The 14,831-nt window shown below is 53.9% G+C and overlaps 2 protein-coding genes across 2 annotated transcripts in view; both read right to left on the reverse strand.

The window, feature by feature from the left end:
* The window catches only part of SGPL1 (sphingosine-1-phosphate lyase 1), a 29,902-nt gene extending 24,986 nt beyond the window's left edge, over positions 1–4,916 (reverse strand). Inside the window, exon 1 of the mRNA XM_066191907.1 lies at positions 4,824–4,916. Coding sequence (XP_066048004.1) covers positions 4,824–4,826 — 3 coding nt within the window. The 5' untranslated portion in view covers positions 4,827–4,916. The remainder of the gene's footprint in view (positions 1–4,823) is intronic.
* A 4,901-nt stretch (positions 4,917–9,817) lies between these two features.
* Positions 9,818–11,572, reverse strand: LOC136294287 (natural killer cells antigen CD94-like). The gene is made up of 6 exons (XM_066191924.1): positions 11,548–11,572; positions 11,048–11,161; positions 10,826–10,957; positions 10,555–10,709; positions 10,175–10,290; positions 9,818–10,087 (listed from the first exon to the last, which is right to left on the reverse strand). Exons 1-6 carry the CDS (start codon positions 11,570–11,572, stop codon positions 9,964–9,966), a joined length of 666 nt encoding a protein of 221 aa, XP_066048021.1. The 3' UTR covers positions 9,818–9,963.
* Positions 11,573–14,831: the final 3,259 nt, after the last annotated feature.

Here is a 14,831-nt window from a genome sequence, read left to right on the forward strand (position 1 = left end):
AACCTCAGACTTTTGTTACCAGCTGAACCTTCCTTCCTCCAAAATAACCTTTAAAGTGTGTCTAAAATGGGGCCACAGAATAAAAGTAGCTTTTAAAGGCAAGTTTATGTTATGCAATACCATGAGGCTGACTGTATGAGGAGGAAGTGCTAAGACCAAAGAATCACAGAAAGGCTTGGGAGAAACCTTTAAGACCATCTTGTTCCAACCCCTGCCATGGGCAGGGACACCTTCCACTATCCCAGGTTGTTCCAAGCCCCACCCAACCTGGCCTTGGACACTTCCAGGGATCCAGGGGCAGCCACAGCTGCTCTGGGCAACCCATGCCAGGGCCTCTCCACCCTCTCAGGGAAGAATTTCTTCCTGAAATCCAATCTAAACATACTGTCAGTTTACACCACATACTCAGCTTTCACCTGAATGCACACATATTCCCAAACTAGGGACCCTCTGACCACTTCCCCGCACCCTAGCCTGAACGTATATCTGCCATCAGCTTCCCTGATGTCCCCAGAGCTGAGGCAGGAGGTGGCTGTCACACAGCTCAGCACACAGTAAATCAAGGCCGAGGGAGATGGCTCCAACAGCGCGAGTCAGGCCAGCTCCGACTGCGGGAGCAGGCAGAATGCCGGTACTGCCACTGTAATTGAGGCCTCTGCTCCAACACGACGAGTTTTTCCGAGGAGAAGCTTCCTGACTGAAAACCAACTGCACAAAGCCAGCAAGGACACGGCAGCTTTGTTTATTTATTCTGCTCCTATGCAGAAGGAAGGCTTCAATTAGCCATGCCTTCACTGACACCTCGTTGCCTTGCACGTGGCTCTGGCCGCAAAAGGCAGATTTGACCGGAGTAACCAGCCTGGCCGCAGGGAAGCGCCGGACTCACAGCCACCAACCTGGCGACTTCCTACCGGAGAGCCGGGAATGGGATTGAGCAACACCACCCCAGCCTCCTCAAAGAGCGCTCGTTGCTGCCTGCGCCTGCGGTGTTTTGATTCTCGCCCCAGTAATGACTCTGCTCCTCCGTCCCTCCCTGCCAATGCCAGCCTGACAAATATCTTTGCATAAGCACCAGGCAGGGAATATTTGTTAGTCAGCTCCTAATTACGGCTGGAGGTTTGGGCCACGTGCTGCCCAGCCTGACCAAAGGATGTGGGCAGACAGAGCAACACTAGATGCGTGATCTCTCAGAAATCAAAAATCACGAACTTTTGGATGTGTGGGCTGAAGTAAGTGAAATTAAAAACACATTCGGGCCACACTCATCTCACCACAGCTCCCCAATACCACCAGTTTCACCTGCATTGCATTTATTTCCACCACCGCCACACTGAAACTTTTTCCAGAGTGACAAGAGTTTGGGCGGGGGGTTGTTTGCCATTTATAATGTCTGCAAAATGAACGTATACATACTGTACCACGAGCCCTGAGAGCTCGAGAGGAGTGGCTAAACAATGGCTAATTATAGCTTCAGCATAAAAACAAACAGGGCAGCAAGTCAGAGTAAGAACATCAGCATTCCAGCTTCCACTGAGGAGATGGAATGTAGAACTACGAAAACAAAATGGGAAAAGACTGATTGGAGGCTCAAAACCTATGCGATTTTACAGGAGCCCAAAGGACTCCAAAAATCAAGCTCAAATTTCATTTAACCCAAAAGACACACAGGGCGTCATGTTCACTTTGCTCACTTAGGCAAAACAATTTATAAAAGTTTCTGCAAACATCTAGGCACACTCCAGGCAGTACAGACCTGTCACAAGAGACAGGATCCACCCAATGGATGCTGCATGTGAGCTCATCAAGGATATCTGTGGGTTACCAGCTCCAGGAATGTACAAGGAAATGTCCTCTGCTGACACCCATAATAATTAGGGTAAAAGAAGTGCCCAGTTCCCCGAGTGCTGGGGTTCATCCGGATCTATTTCATTCCTCCACTTGGCCTCCTCTCAGCCCCAGATCCCTGCATGCCTTCCAGAGAATAAACTGGGTATTTCTTTGAAATATTTTGTGAGCACCTGGGTGCCACCAAGAGGCACCCGCAGCATTAAGACACAAATCCTTGGCAGGAGCTGTCTGGAAGCAGACCCCGGCATGGCAATTGTTCTGGGAGCAGGCATCCATGAACAAAGGCAGCACCCAGCCCTGGCACAGCTTCCCAGCAAGATTATGCAAGCCTCGGACAAAGCCCCCAGTATCAGCACAAACTGAATGCTGCTATTATATGTGAAGGGCACTGCTCTCGGCCAAGTCCAACCAGGGCAGAATCCTCAAAAATTATCTTATCAACACCAACATGGAGAACCCTTCGACCTCTGGAATATCTAGTCACATGCCCTTCCTGATATGGCATGGATAAATCTTTGATGAGCAAAGAGAGGCAAAGGAAACCTTAGAACACAAAAGATTCTGAGTGACTTTTACATGCAAATTTCAAGGAAATACAAATATTTCCTAATACAGAAAACCGTATCACAATCACCACAGCAAATAGACCAGAACACCTGCTGCTACATCAGTTGGTAGAATCCTAAATCTCAGTTTATGCTCTAAGGGCAGGTCCAAAGCATACACTAGGCCTGCAAGTACTCAAAAGGGAATGTCTTTCACTGCCTGATGCAAAGAATAGGAGCCACAGAACCACAGGCTCATTTGGTTTGGAAGAGACTTTGAAGATCATCTCATTCCATCCCCCTGCCATGGGCAGAGACACCTTCCACGAGACCAGATGGTTCCCAGCCCCTCCAACCTGGCCTGGGACACTTCCAGGGATCCAGGGGCAGCCACAGCTTCTCTAAGCACCCTGTGCCAGGGTCTCACCACCCTCACAGGGAGAAATTATTTCCTCCTAATATCTAATCTGAACCTAACACTCTGTCAGTGTGGAGCCATTCCCCCTTGTCTCTTGTAAATAGTCTCTCTCCACCTATCTTGTCAGCCCCTTCGGACACTGGAGGCCACAATCAGGTCTCCCCAAAGCCTCTCTTCTCCAGACTGAACAACCCCATCTCTCCCAGCCTTTCCTCAGAGCAGAGCTGCTCCATCCCTTTAATGATCCTGTTGCCTCCTCCAGACTCACTCCAACAGCTCCACGTCCTTCCTGTCTCCCCCCCCCGGACTGGGGGCAGCTCTGCAGGTGGGGTCTCAGCTGAGCAGGGGAAGAATACCCCCCGCTCTTGCTGCCCACGCTGGGGGCTCAGCCCAGGGCAGGGCCAGCCGTCACCCACCAGCACCTCCAAGTCTTCTCAGCAGTTCCGTGGTGGAAGCAGCTGGTGCAGGAGGAGATGAGATGGAGGCATCTTTTTATTGGCAAAGTTGTGTATTTGGAAAAAGAGACAAGCAGAACCACAAAATCCTTACTCAGAAAGGGCCTCTACTGAATCCCTTAGAGTCACAGTAAGGCTGTGACTGCTGCCACACCACAATAAATGCTGTGATTAGGTTTATCTCCACACCACCAAGTACTGCTGGAGAAACCCAAGGCAGGAAGTGAGTGAGGCGTCACCTGACCAGACCCTCCCCTGCCCAGCGATTCAGACACAACTTCTAAGGGTAGGAAGAGAGGAGGGGGAACTCTGAGTAGGCTGGACATGAGCAGAACATGGAAAAATAAAGATTTCACTCTGTCTAGGTAAGAAAATTTCCAGTGCTTCACACTGCCTTTTGCTAAGGTTACAGGAAGGATGGCAGAGTGAAACCAGTTTAGGAAAAACATTGTGCATCAGTGTTTCTCCAGAGGAAGCCTCATTCTCAGAGTACAAATCCAACTTCCTAAGCTTCCCAGAAGCCAGGAGTCCTGTGCAATAGCGATGTCTAATCTAGTGAATAAAAGAGCAGACCTGAGCAGGTCTTTCAGGTGCAATAAGCAGCAATTTTCTCTGCAAAGCTTTGGCACAGAAGGGACTGAGGTGAGGAACAGCCTGACCACACAGCACGGCCCCAGCAACCCCAGGCCAGTCTAGACCGCCCCCTGCACAACAAGCAAAGCATTTAGCCAGTGTCACATTTTGGCTGCTGAAAGCAACAGCAACACAAGCTGGGCAGGCTCTTGGTGCTGTCCCAGGCTACCCATGGCTGCACACAGCTCCACGCCAAAGCAGGAGGAAGCAGCAGCACTTGGGAATAGAGTAACCAAGCGGGACAAAGGAGTGGGACAAAGATAATGCTGTTTCATTTATCTCCCAGCAGCTGTGACTTCAATTTCCCTCGCTGACAGGGGGGAAAAAACCCAACCAAACAACCAAAAACGTAGTATCCCTTCCAGGTTTGAGGAATTGCAAAATTCATGCCGCACCAACGTGGGCTAGGGCCAGCTATATTCCAAGCAATCCTGAAGTTTGCTTCTAGCTAAAAAATAATAGCCAATTAGCAAAGAGTGTCCCTAAAAAATAACAATCAATCAGAAAACACGATTTCTTTTAGCCACATCCCAAAATCTTAGCACCTTCCCCAAAATCCTGAGGAAAACGTCATTCTGCCCCACCCAAGAAATTACCCAGAGACAGGCGAAAAGACCGTTTCTAATCCTCTCTGCCCCGAAACCAGGTAATTGTGGAGAATAAGGAAAGCAGCGTACGAATAAGAGGACGCATTTACGTTCAGAGGAAGGGTACGGGCCTCGGGTGGGGGCCGAAGAAAGGGCCTGACCACCCACCCTCACACCCCGCCAGGGCCGAGCTCGGCCGGGCATCCCCTGCGGCCCGCCCGAGACCCCTCAGCCCGCACCCGGCTCTCGCCGGACGAGGCCCGGGCCTCGCTGCCTCACAGGCCGCGCCGGGACACCGCTCTCACCGCCCCACACCGGCCACGCACTCCCGGCTCACCATCGCTCCTGCCGCCGCCAGCCCTTTCGTTCCTTCCTCCCTTCCTTTATTCCCTCCTCCTCCTCCTTCTCCCGCTCCCCGCGGGGTCCCGGCGCGGCCGCGCCCCGCCCCGAGCCCGCCCGTCCCCACTGGCCCCGCCCCCAGCGCGGGGAGGCCACGCCCCATCAGGGTGGGGCGGCGACGGGACAGCAGCGCCCTCGTCTGGAAGGAGGCGGTAAAACCTTAAAGACAGAGGTGGTTTTTGTGAAAAAAACAAAAAAATACCCCACAAAAAAAAAAAAAAAACAAACAAAAAAAACCCCACAAACAAACAATAACAACGAGTTTGTAATCCCGCCCTGGTTATGAATTACCTGGGGCTGGAGGCCCTCTGCTTTGGATCCAGCCTGGGAGAGCTCAGGATGTGCACCGGGAGAGGAGAAGGCCCTGGGGAGATGAGACCTCAGAGCCCCTGCCAAGGCCTAAACGGGCTCCAGGCGAGCTGGAGAGGGACTTGGGACAAGGGGGAATGGCTTCACACTGACAGAGCACAGGGTTAGATTGGATATTAGGAAGAAGTTGTTCCCTGTGAGGGTGGGGAAGCCCCTGGCACAGGGTGCCCAGAGAAGCTGTGGCTGCCCCTGGATCCCTGGAAGTGTCTGAGGCCAGGTTGGATGTGGCTTGGAGCAACCTGGGATAAGTGGAAGGTGTCCCTGTTCATGGCAGGCAGTGGGGAGAAGACAATCCTTAAAGTCCATTCTAACCCAAATCATTCTGTGATACCTTCTGAGGAGAGGTTTTGTTACGTGCAAAATATAAGGCAGGAACTACTGGCCATTATAGCATTATCCGGTCTGCTCATTTTGCTAATCCATGGATTAAAACCTACTCTATTTTGGGTGGGTCAGGTGGGACCCCTCATCACCTTCACTGGCCACACCTGGAGCTGAAAACCACTTACACCACAAGGATCCCAAAACCAGTTTATTGGCAGGAAAAGGATTTGAGGGCAGCTGACTCCTGAGGCTATTCCATAAAACTTAACTGTGGGAACAGTGCCAACAGCCAAACTGCCCAGGTATTCAGGAGAGTTTTAAGAGGTTAAAGGTCTCTGTGTCCCCTGGCGTTAATTTCAACCTCACGAAACAAATACAGTAAGCAGAATATTGTTTGGGACCAGCCTTGTACAAGTAGAGTGGGTTTTAGACATTCAGGGCAAACCTGACAAACAGCCCAAGGCATCTGGGTTATGCAAAGGAACATTTTGAAGCAAAAATTTATGTTGTAGAATAGTCGCAGGGAGGGAAAGGCAGCGATGGGCAGCAGCGAAAGGAAGAGAAAACTTTTCACATCAGCAGTTCCCGGTGCAGTGACAGCAGAGCTTCAGCTGGGGCTGCATTTTGAGGGCAAACACACAGGTGGGTGCTCTGGTTGCCAGTAAGTGTGAACTCAAGCGATACCACAGCAGCATTTGGTCATTTCCCAAAAATTAACACCTGGAGCAACTGCAGCGCACTGTGCGATGGAGTGCTGTCTCTGCCACCTGCAGGATGCGCTGCCTGGACAAACTGCCCCTCTCCTGGGAGATGGCAGCAGAAGCAAATGCCCACGTTAAGCCATTTCTGATCAATCTCTACAGAACATTAGCTTTAGAATTTATAAATCTGTGCAGTCTTTTAGACTAATTCTGGGACAGCATTTTAAACTTTTGCTCCTAACCTCCCTCGATTTTTGTCTCTACACTCTTTTGAAGCAGATATACCAACATCAGCTCCTGGCATTTGTAGTTTGCTGCGTGACAGGCGGTGACTGTGTGTCTGCTGTCACCATGCCATCCGAGCTGTCTCCTCACAGAAGATGACACCTGGCGCAGGAAAGTGCTTTTATCTCAAGCAAACTGCCCTCGTGGGATGGTTTTTAGAACCATGCCTAGACATCAGATGCTCTTTTTAGCAGAAAAAGGAACAGACAGGTCTGTTAGTAACCCAATACCAGTCCCACAGAGTAGGTCTTCTTCCCGCATGCTTGCCAAGACAGAAAGCACCTAGTCAAGAGAACCCCAAAGGAGCTGCATTTTCCCACTATAAAAACCTCTGCAAACACCAGCGAAACCAGCCTTCAAGAAAAATGTTGCTCTTTGGAAAAAAAGCCTTAAGACCCACATTTATGTATCCTCAGTAACATCTCGCTCTCAAGGGAGTGAGAGGAAATCTTGTTTGTTCCTTCAGCCCATCAGAAAAGAGACTCTTCAGATGCAACACTGTGAGCTTTGCTAATCTTCAAGCACACCTTCCTATAACACGCCAGTAAAGAAAGAGCTCTGTTTGTTTAATACAGCTAAAAGCACAGGTAGAAGGGAATATCTTGCTATGAATATCTGGGTGGAGAGGCAAAGCCACACCAGGGAGGGAGAGGAGCCATTTGAGTAAGGGGACAATGGTGGCACAAGAGAAAATGGGTGTAGGTTGTCCCTGAACCCATTTCCATTTTTCTTTGGTCTATCACATGGCACAGGTAAAAACTGGTTTCCCCACTATTCAGATGAATTTTAAAAATACCAGAGTAGCTTGGCTTCTCCTCACAGGTGGCAGGATTAATGCTGAGACTACCAAAATGACTGCTCTCCCAGAGAAGGGAGTTGCCTCTCCCAGGAGAGGCCAAACATCATCTGGCCAATATTGCCCACGCTAAAACAGCTCTCATGCCTCCTTTAAAGGACAGCTTGGAGGGGAGCTGGAGAGAGAAAAATCCAAATGATTCATGGTTTTGCAGTGCTCCAAGATCCTGTGGGGGGTTGGCATTACCCTGTGAATTGATACTACAGGTTACATATTTATGAGAGAAAAACTGCCACGGAGACCAATCCAGCAGGACCAATGGGTTCATGTTCTGATGCAAAAGTCGAGTCTGAAAGCAGTCGAGTTTGAGAAAAAAAGGAGGGCTTTTTCCTCTCTGCACAAAGAAATGGAAGGGGGAATTCTAACTACTTTCTGAATGGAACAAACCCCTCTTTCCTCCTCGGCCTTGCTTCCCACTTTCAGCCAGGGGGGCCTGTCTGTGAAGGATGGCTCTTTTCCAGAGGATGGGAAGGGTGTCACTCAAAATGCCTTGGGGGCAGCCTGAGGTGACCCCTGGGAGACAAAGGCCAGCCAGAGCTGTCGCTCTTTTTGTCTGGGAGCAATCTTAGATGTTCCTGGGCTTCCTGGGAGGGTCCTGGAAAGTTCCAGGATGTCCCGGAGGGGTCTAGGGGGAGTACCATGCAGGTCCCAGGGGTGTCAGAGGTCCTGAGAGGTCCAAGGGGGGTCCTGGAATTTCCTGAGGGGTCCTAAGAATGGGTCCCATGGGGACTGCCCAGGACCCACACCCAGGACCCCATGGAACCAGCCCAGAGACAGCCCCAGGACCCCCTGGGACTGTCTGGGAGTGCTCAGGGAAGGGGGCCATGCCCTGAAGGGGGTGACTTTGGGATGAAGGGAGGTGCCTTTCAGATGGAGAGGGGGTGTCGTTGTTGTTGTTGTTAGTATTGTTTAATGAAGCGAGTCCACCTGAGGAGAGGGATTCTGCCCTCGTTGCTGGGTCGGCTGCAGGACATTTCCCTTTCTCTCCCCTTGTTTATCAGCGGCAAGGCCTCCGGTGACTCGCCCCTTCCGTGCCTGGATTCCCGCGTTCACTGCCCCACCCCGTGTTCCTTCCCCCTCGGCGAGTGCGTGGATGGGAATCACCCCAAGATGGGTTCCCAGACATGCCAAGGCCCACACTCTATCCAGGGAGCAGCAACTCCCACGTGCAGTTGTGACCTTCCCGACCTGTTTTAACTCCTGTGGAGGTACCGATAAAACCCCTCGGTTCCCTTGGATTGTACTCCCCGTTTCCTGTCCGCAGGGTCCCCAGCCATATCCCCATCTGCCCAGTGACCTCTGGGACCTCCCCTCCAAATCCGTCTGGGACCCCCAACCCCCACAGTGACACCCTTGGACTCTTTCAGGACCCTTTGTGACCCCCACCCAGTCTCTGGGTCGCACCCACATGATCGGGGGGTCGCAAGGGATGCGACCCCCCAGTGCCTGCACCCTGCCGGGATGGGCAGCTCCCCGCAGAGCCCCGCTCGCCCCGTCGGTCTAAGACCACGTAGCCGTCCTCGTCCTCCATGGGACGGCAGAGCCGGGGGTGCGTGCATAGGCTGGCGACACGGGGATGGTGACACTGGGCTGGCGACACGGAGGAGGGGACAGGAAGCCAAAGCATCTCTGCCCGCTGCCGGTGGCCCGGTGTGGTGTGAGCTGGCGGCGGGACCGGAGCTTCCTGCCCCCGCCACAGCCCCCTAAAATGGTATTAAAAAAAAAAAAAAAAAAAAAAAATTCGTCCTGATCGCTGAGAGATGAGAACCAATAAATTGCCACTGAAAGAGGCATAAAACTTCGGGAGTTGATCCATGAAATGCCAGATGTATCTGAAAATAGACATATGGTTTTGCAGAGCTCACGGCCCGGCTTTCTCAGCCCTGTGCGTGGAGTGCCACCACCTCAGCGGGAAGCCCTGGGGCCTCACTTCTCCTGCCCTCTAATTAGGAGCCGTTGGTTAAGCTAATTAATAGCTGTTTCATTGTCCTTGAGCCGTTTTGGTCCTCCGCACAGGCCAGCACGGGCTCAGAGGCTGCGGGTGCCGAACGTGGGATTCCACCTCCTAAAACTGAAAATATCCGAGGATTGCTCCCAGACAAAAGCTGCCAGGACCGGCGACGGTGGCTGGCCTTGGACTTTTGGGGCTGTCTCTAGACTTCCCCCGACACGGGGGACACGAGAGGGACACGGGGACGCATGGGGGGGACACGCCGGAGAGCACAGGGGACATGGGCAGGGACACTGTGCACCATCAGTCTCAGGTTCCCCCGTCTGGCTGAATCTCGGATCATCCTGCCACCAAAACACTGCTTAGAATGCCACATTTCTCCCTCCCTGTTCCCGATGTTCGTCCCAAAAGTGCAATTCCCCAAGTTATTTTTAGGTTTTATTCGGGTTTTTTTATAAATTTCTCCCCTACATCGCCCACCTGGGAGAGACTTTCACCAGCTGCGGCTCTGCCCATCCCCGCGGGAGCTGCCGGATCTGCGGGAATTGGGATTTTTCCTGCATTAGCGCTGGTTCTGGGGTGCAATGGAAGCTCAGATCTCGGCAGATTCTTTCTGGCGGATCCACTGCAGCCTCGTGTCGCAGTTCTGAGGGACGATCCCATTCCCCTTGAGCGCTCCACAGGCTCCAGGTCGCTTCCCGAGGTCCAGCTGGAACCTGCGAGGGGCAGAAGGAGTCCGTGTCACCCCCGGGGGTCCCTCAGGGACAAAGGGGTGCCCTCCCAGAGCTCCCCCCCGCGCTCACTGGTCCTGGTCGAGGTCGGAGCCGTTCTCCCACATCCAGCCCGTCCCTGCCAAAGGCACCGAGAGGCCGATCCAGAAGTGCCGTGTGGGTTTCGGCAGGCTTTCATTTAGGAATTCCTGGCTCGGGAAAGGAGAACTGATGACGCTGTTTCGGTCACCCCAAAACAGGCTCTGTCCTCATCCCGGAACTGAGCCCCACCCGTGTCCCCCGCACTCTGCCACAGGCACCTAGGGGGGCTTGGACACAGCGTGGGGGCTGACCCCAGAATTCTGGGAACCCCCTCACCCTTCCATGGGTGCCTTCAGCCCCTCTGGCACCACCAGCCCCCCGGGTTCAGCCTCAGGTCCATCCCACATCCCCGGCGCTATCATTTCCTTCACCAGCTCATCCTGATCCCACGGCACCACCAGCGCGGACTCCCAATTCCCGCAGTCCTCCCGGCTCTTGTTCCAAGGGTTCATCCCGTCGGAAACCCAGTAGCACTTGGTCCCGATCAGCATCCAGCCCACGGCGCAGAGCCGGCATCCCTCGCTCTCTGCGGGCACAGGGATGGACCCCGGCGGGCTGAGGCACCGCTGCGGGACCGGAGGGAATCTCCGGTCTCCCTTTATCGGGGAGAGGCTTTAAGGAGCCCCCCGGGGGCTGCATTACCTCGGGGCGGGCACAGGATCCTCTGCAGCTCCCTGACGATGCCATCCCAGCCCGAATAGACAATTCCCAGGGAGGCGTTCCTGTAACCTGCGGTCCCCTTGGGCTGCCACCGCTGTGCCACCCACCAGGAGACTGGGAGAGAGGGACACCGAGCTCGGTCAGAGAAATCGGGACTGGGGTGAGAAGGGATGCCCGGAGCCCTCTGCCACCCCGCAAACTCACGGGAGAGCAGGAGGGCCAGCGCCAGGGCAGCCGTCAGGGCCTCGAAGAGGCGGCGGGGACAGCGGGGGGATGCTGCGGGGACCTTCGGGGATCTTTGAAAGCCAGAATCTGCTGCTGCAGAAGGGAAATGGAAAAAAGAACGGGCTCAGGAGCACCCGTCGCCTCCCCGAACCCCCAGAGCCCAAGGCCGGAATTCCTGAGGCAAAGCAACCCAGTGAGACCCCTCCCTGCATAGGAGCAGGAGGAGTTGTGTTATAAATGGGCAGGAGACACAGTTCCCTCCTTTAAATGCCTTTATTAATAAACAGGGTCTCGAGGGGTGGCCTACGCCGCTGCTGCTCCCTTTCGTCCACACCGCTGAGAAGGAGGTGCAATCCACTTTGCTGCTGGTGCTGCAGAGTGGGAGTTCTCGCCTCGCAGGGGTTCCAAAGAACTCGCTTAGCTCATGGAGTCCAGGGGTGTCTTGCTCTTTAAGTACTTCGTAAGTTATGGCGAGATACAAAAACTTATGAAAACCCTCGGCATAAATACCCCTGTGTATGCTTAGTCCAGTGCTGTCTTTGGCAGATTGAAACTTTGAGCTGGCTCGTTTTGGCTCGGGGTTCTTGGTGTTGATATGGTCCCATCATGCAGCTGGGCTCTTCTAATTACCATAAGGGTGGCAGCAGCAGCCTGACTGACAGGCCGGTTGTCAGCAGGAAGTGGGAAGAGGATCCGACAGGAAGTGGAGCAAGCAGGGCACAAGCCGATGGGACAGGCTGGGTGCAGGCAGGCAGAGCAGCAGCAGAAATGGAGAGTGGTGATGCCAGGGAGCAGTGATGCCAGGGAGCAGCAACAGCTTGACTTGATGGAAAAGCTAAGTGGGATTTTGGGGTAGGGGATACAGAGTGGACAAAACTGCCAAACAGCATTATAACTCTTGAACAAAACATTACAACTCTATAACCAACAACTTATAACTTAATCACCATTCTTATTTATCACAGTTGGGTGACACCCAAACGCCCCTCTGCTACATCTTTTGGGGTCACGGCTCTGGGGGCTGGGACAGTAGACAGCTACAGCATCAAGAAAAGCCCCCCAGAGCCGGTTCCCTCGAGCCGTGCCTCAGTTTCCCCACCCTGGGCAGCTCTTGGCGACTCCTGGGTGGCTTCAGCCCGCACCGGTCCCCGTCCAGCTCCTCCCTCCCAACAATCGGGGGGTCCCAGCGAACACGATCCCCCAGTACCTGCACCCTGCTGGGAGGGGCAGCTCCCCGCAGAGCCCCGCTCGCCCCGTCGGTCTAAGACCACGTAGCCGTCCTCGTCCTCCATGGGACGGCAGAGCCGGGGGTGCGTGCACAGGCTGGCGACACGGGGATGGTGACACCGGGCTGGCGACACGGAGGAGGGGACAGGAAGTCAAAGCATCTCTGCCCGCTGCCGGTGGCCCGGTGTGGTGTGAGCTGGCGGCGGGACCGGAGCTTCCTGCCCCCGCCACAGCCCCACGGCTCCTGGGGCGACTCGCCCTGACACCCTGGGGAGGGGCTGGGGGCAGTGGGGGTTTGTCTCCAGACGAAGGAAAACAGGCACGCGGGGCTGCTCCCCGCGGTGGGAAAGGACAAAGAGCCGCGGCAGAAGCCCCGGAAAATGGTGAGAATAAAAGACCAAGATGTTGGTCCTGATCTCTAAGAGTGCGGACTGCAGCCTCCACGCCCCTGGGCCACTGCGGAAGTCGCTGCCGGTTTGGACTCAATTTATCCGTCGAGGTTGCGAAGACAGACAGACAGACACCGAGTGCCGACGGACGCCCAGCACTGCCTATGTCGCGCCACGACGGATCCAACAGGTGCAGCTCTTTTAGTGACACGGGGCCACTACTGGTGCAGTACCATTTTATACCCGTTTATTTCAGTTGACTGGGAATCACCTGAAATCCATGATTTTCAGGTTTAAATGGAAGGAGAATACCTTTATGGTGCTGTTCCATGGGTTTGAATTGAGGGAAGCCGCCCCATTTTCATCATCGTAAGGTTCAAATTGAGGGCAAACACCGCTGTTTCTGGTTTTAAAGGGCTTCCCTCGAGACGATCATCTTAATGTGCCATTATAAGAGTTCCATCGAGGGGGACCCTCCATCTGAAGGGGCCTTCAGAGAGGAAAAAGATGTCCAAATGCCCCCAGGATGGTCTGTCTTGAGGGAAATTAAGGAGGAAACGGCATTTTCCCTTGCTTTAGGAGGCTAAATTGAGGAAAAGTCCCCCTTGAATCACTTTTTATTCGGTATTAAATTGAGGGGAGAGCATTCTTATTCGTGATTTAGGGGTCTAAATCGAGAGGGACTCTCTCCCACTTTCTCCCTTGATTCGAGGCTTTGAAATGGTGACTAAAGGGAGTTCACCCTTGGTCTAATCCACTTAAAAACGGGGAAAGGACGGGGAACGTGAGCTGGCGCTGCCGGTTTGGATTCCGTTTACCCGTCTGCATTCCCATTCCGAGAACGGGCAGCCACCGAGGGCCAGCGGGGCAGCCCCAGGGCATGCGGGCACCGGAGAGCTCCCGGAGGCTGCGCTTGTCCCCGCAGGTGCTGCCGCAGCGTCGGCGGAGCGGGGACAGGACGGGACTGAGCTGGCAGCGCCTTCCCGAGCCTCGGTGTCCCGCAGGGCCGGGACCAGCAGTGACCTCTCATCATGTCCCTTTCAGGGTGTCATCACCGCAGGGGTGAAGCTGTTCCCGAGGCCGATTTCCGAAAGGCTTTTTTAAGTGCTCCTGATGTCTCGGGAGCAAGGTGATGTTCCAGGCAAAGAGATGCCGGCTGTGGGCTGGAGGAGAGTGAATTCTGCACTGTTCCTGGATTTGTGAAGGACCTTCTGGAGGACGAATCAGCAACCGGGAATATACACACAAGGATCCTCGGAAGGTTCCTGGGTGAGGGCCATGCCTGTGGCCTCTAGGGAGGGGACAGTGTCATCTCCAAGGACAGGGCTGGCAGGTGTGTGGCTGTTTCCCGATGTCTGGAAGAGGCCTCGTGCTCTGCTCGGCCCCATCAGTGCCTGGAACCAACAGCCCCACCTGCCCCCAAGCCTGTGCAGTTCTCCTGCTGCAGCCTGTCCCCACCCCTGTGTCCCTGGCAGTCCCCAGCCCTGTGTCCCTGCCTGTGTCCCAGGCTTTTGGCTCTCTGGCTGCCAGCTGAGTGAGAGGCAGACTGGCTGAGGGCTCCCTCCTGTGCTCCCTAGGCATTGGGTGGGGGATGCAAGGGCCGGCTCTGGTTTTTCCTAAACTATGGTTTCACTATGCCATCCTTCTTGTGACCTTAGCACTGGAAATTTTCTTACCTAGACAGAGTAAAATCTTTCTTTTTCCAGGTTCTGCTTATGTCCAAGTTACTCAGAGTTCCCCCCCCCCCCCCCCCATCCTTAGAAGTTGTGTCTGAATCTCTGTGCAGGGAAGGGTCTGCTGAGGTGACACCTCACTCACTTCCTGCCTTGGATTTCTCCAGCAGTGCTTGGTGGTGTGGAAATATGGGTGTTGTGGCCAGGACACACAAGTACTAATTCCTCTAGAATACTCCATTAGGAGAGTTCTTGCTTGAGTAGCTCTTTATCTCGGCCTGAGCAGAATTTTCTACGTCCTGATCAGATCAGGAGGAGCGGTGGTGAAATGCATTAGGAGGAGCAGTGTGTCAAGAGACACGCCAACCAAATACTGACAGGAAAAGTATCACCTCCATGCAGTAATAAACGTTGTGTGTCATTGCTGGATCACTTGAGGCAGTGAATGTTCCCTGCAGGTGATTTTTTTCACAC

This window comes from Chamaea fasciata, unplaced genomic scaffold (genome assembly GCF_029207755.1).
Source record: "Chamaea fasciata isolate MVZ Bird 193981 ecotype frontalis unplaced genomic scaffold, bChaFas1.0.hap1 SCAF_9, whole genome shotgun sequence".
Classification (NCBI taxonomy): Eukaryota; Metazoa; Chordata; class Aves; order Passeriformes; family Sylviidae; genus Chamaea; species Chamaea fasciata.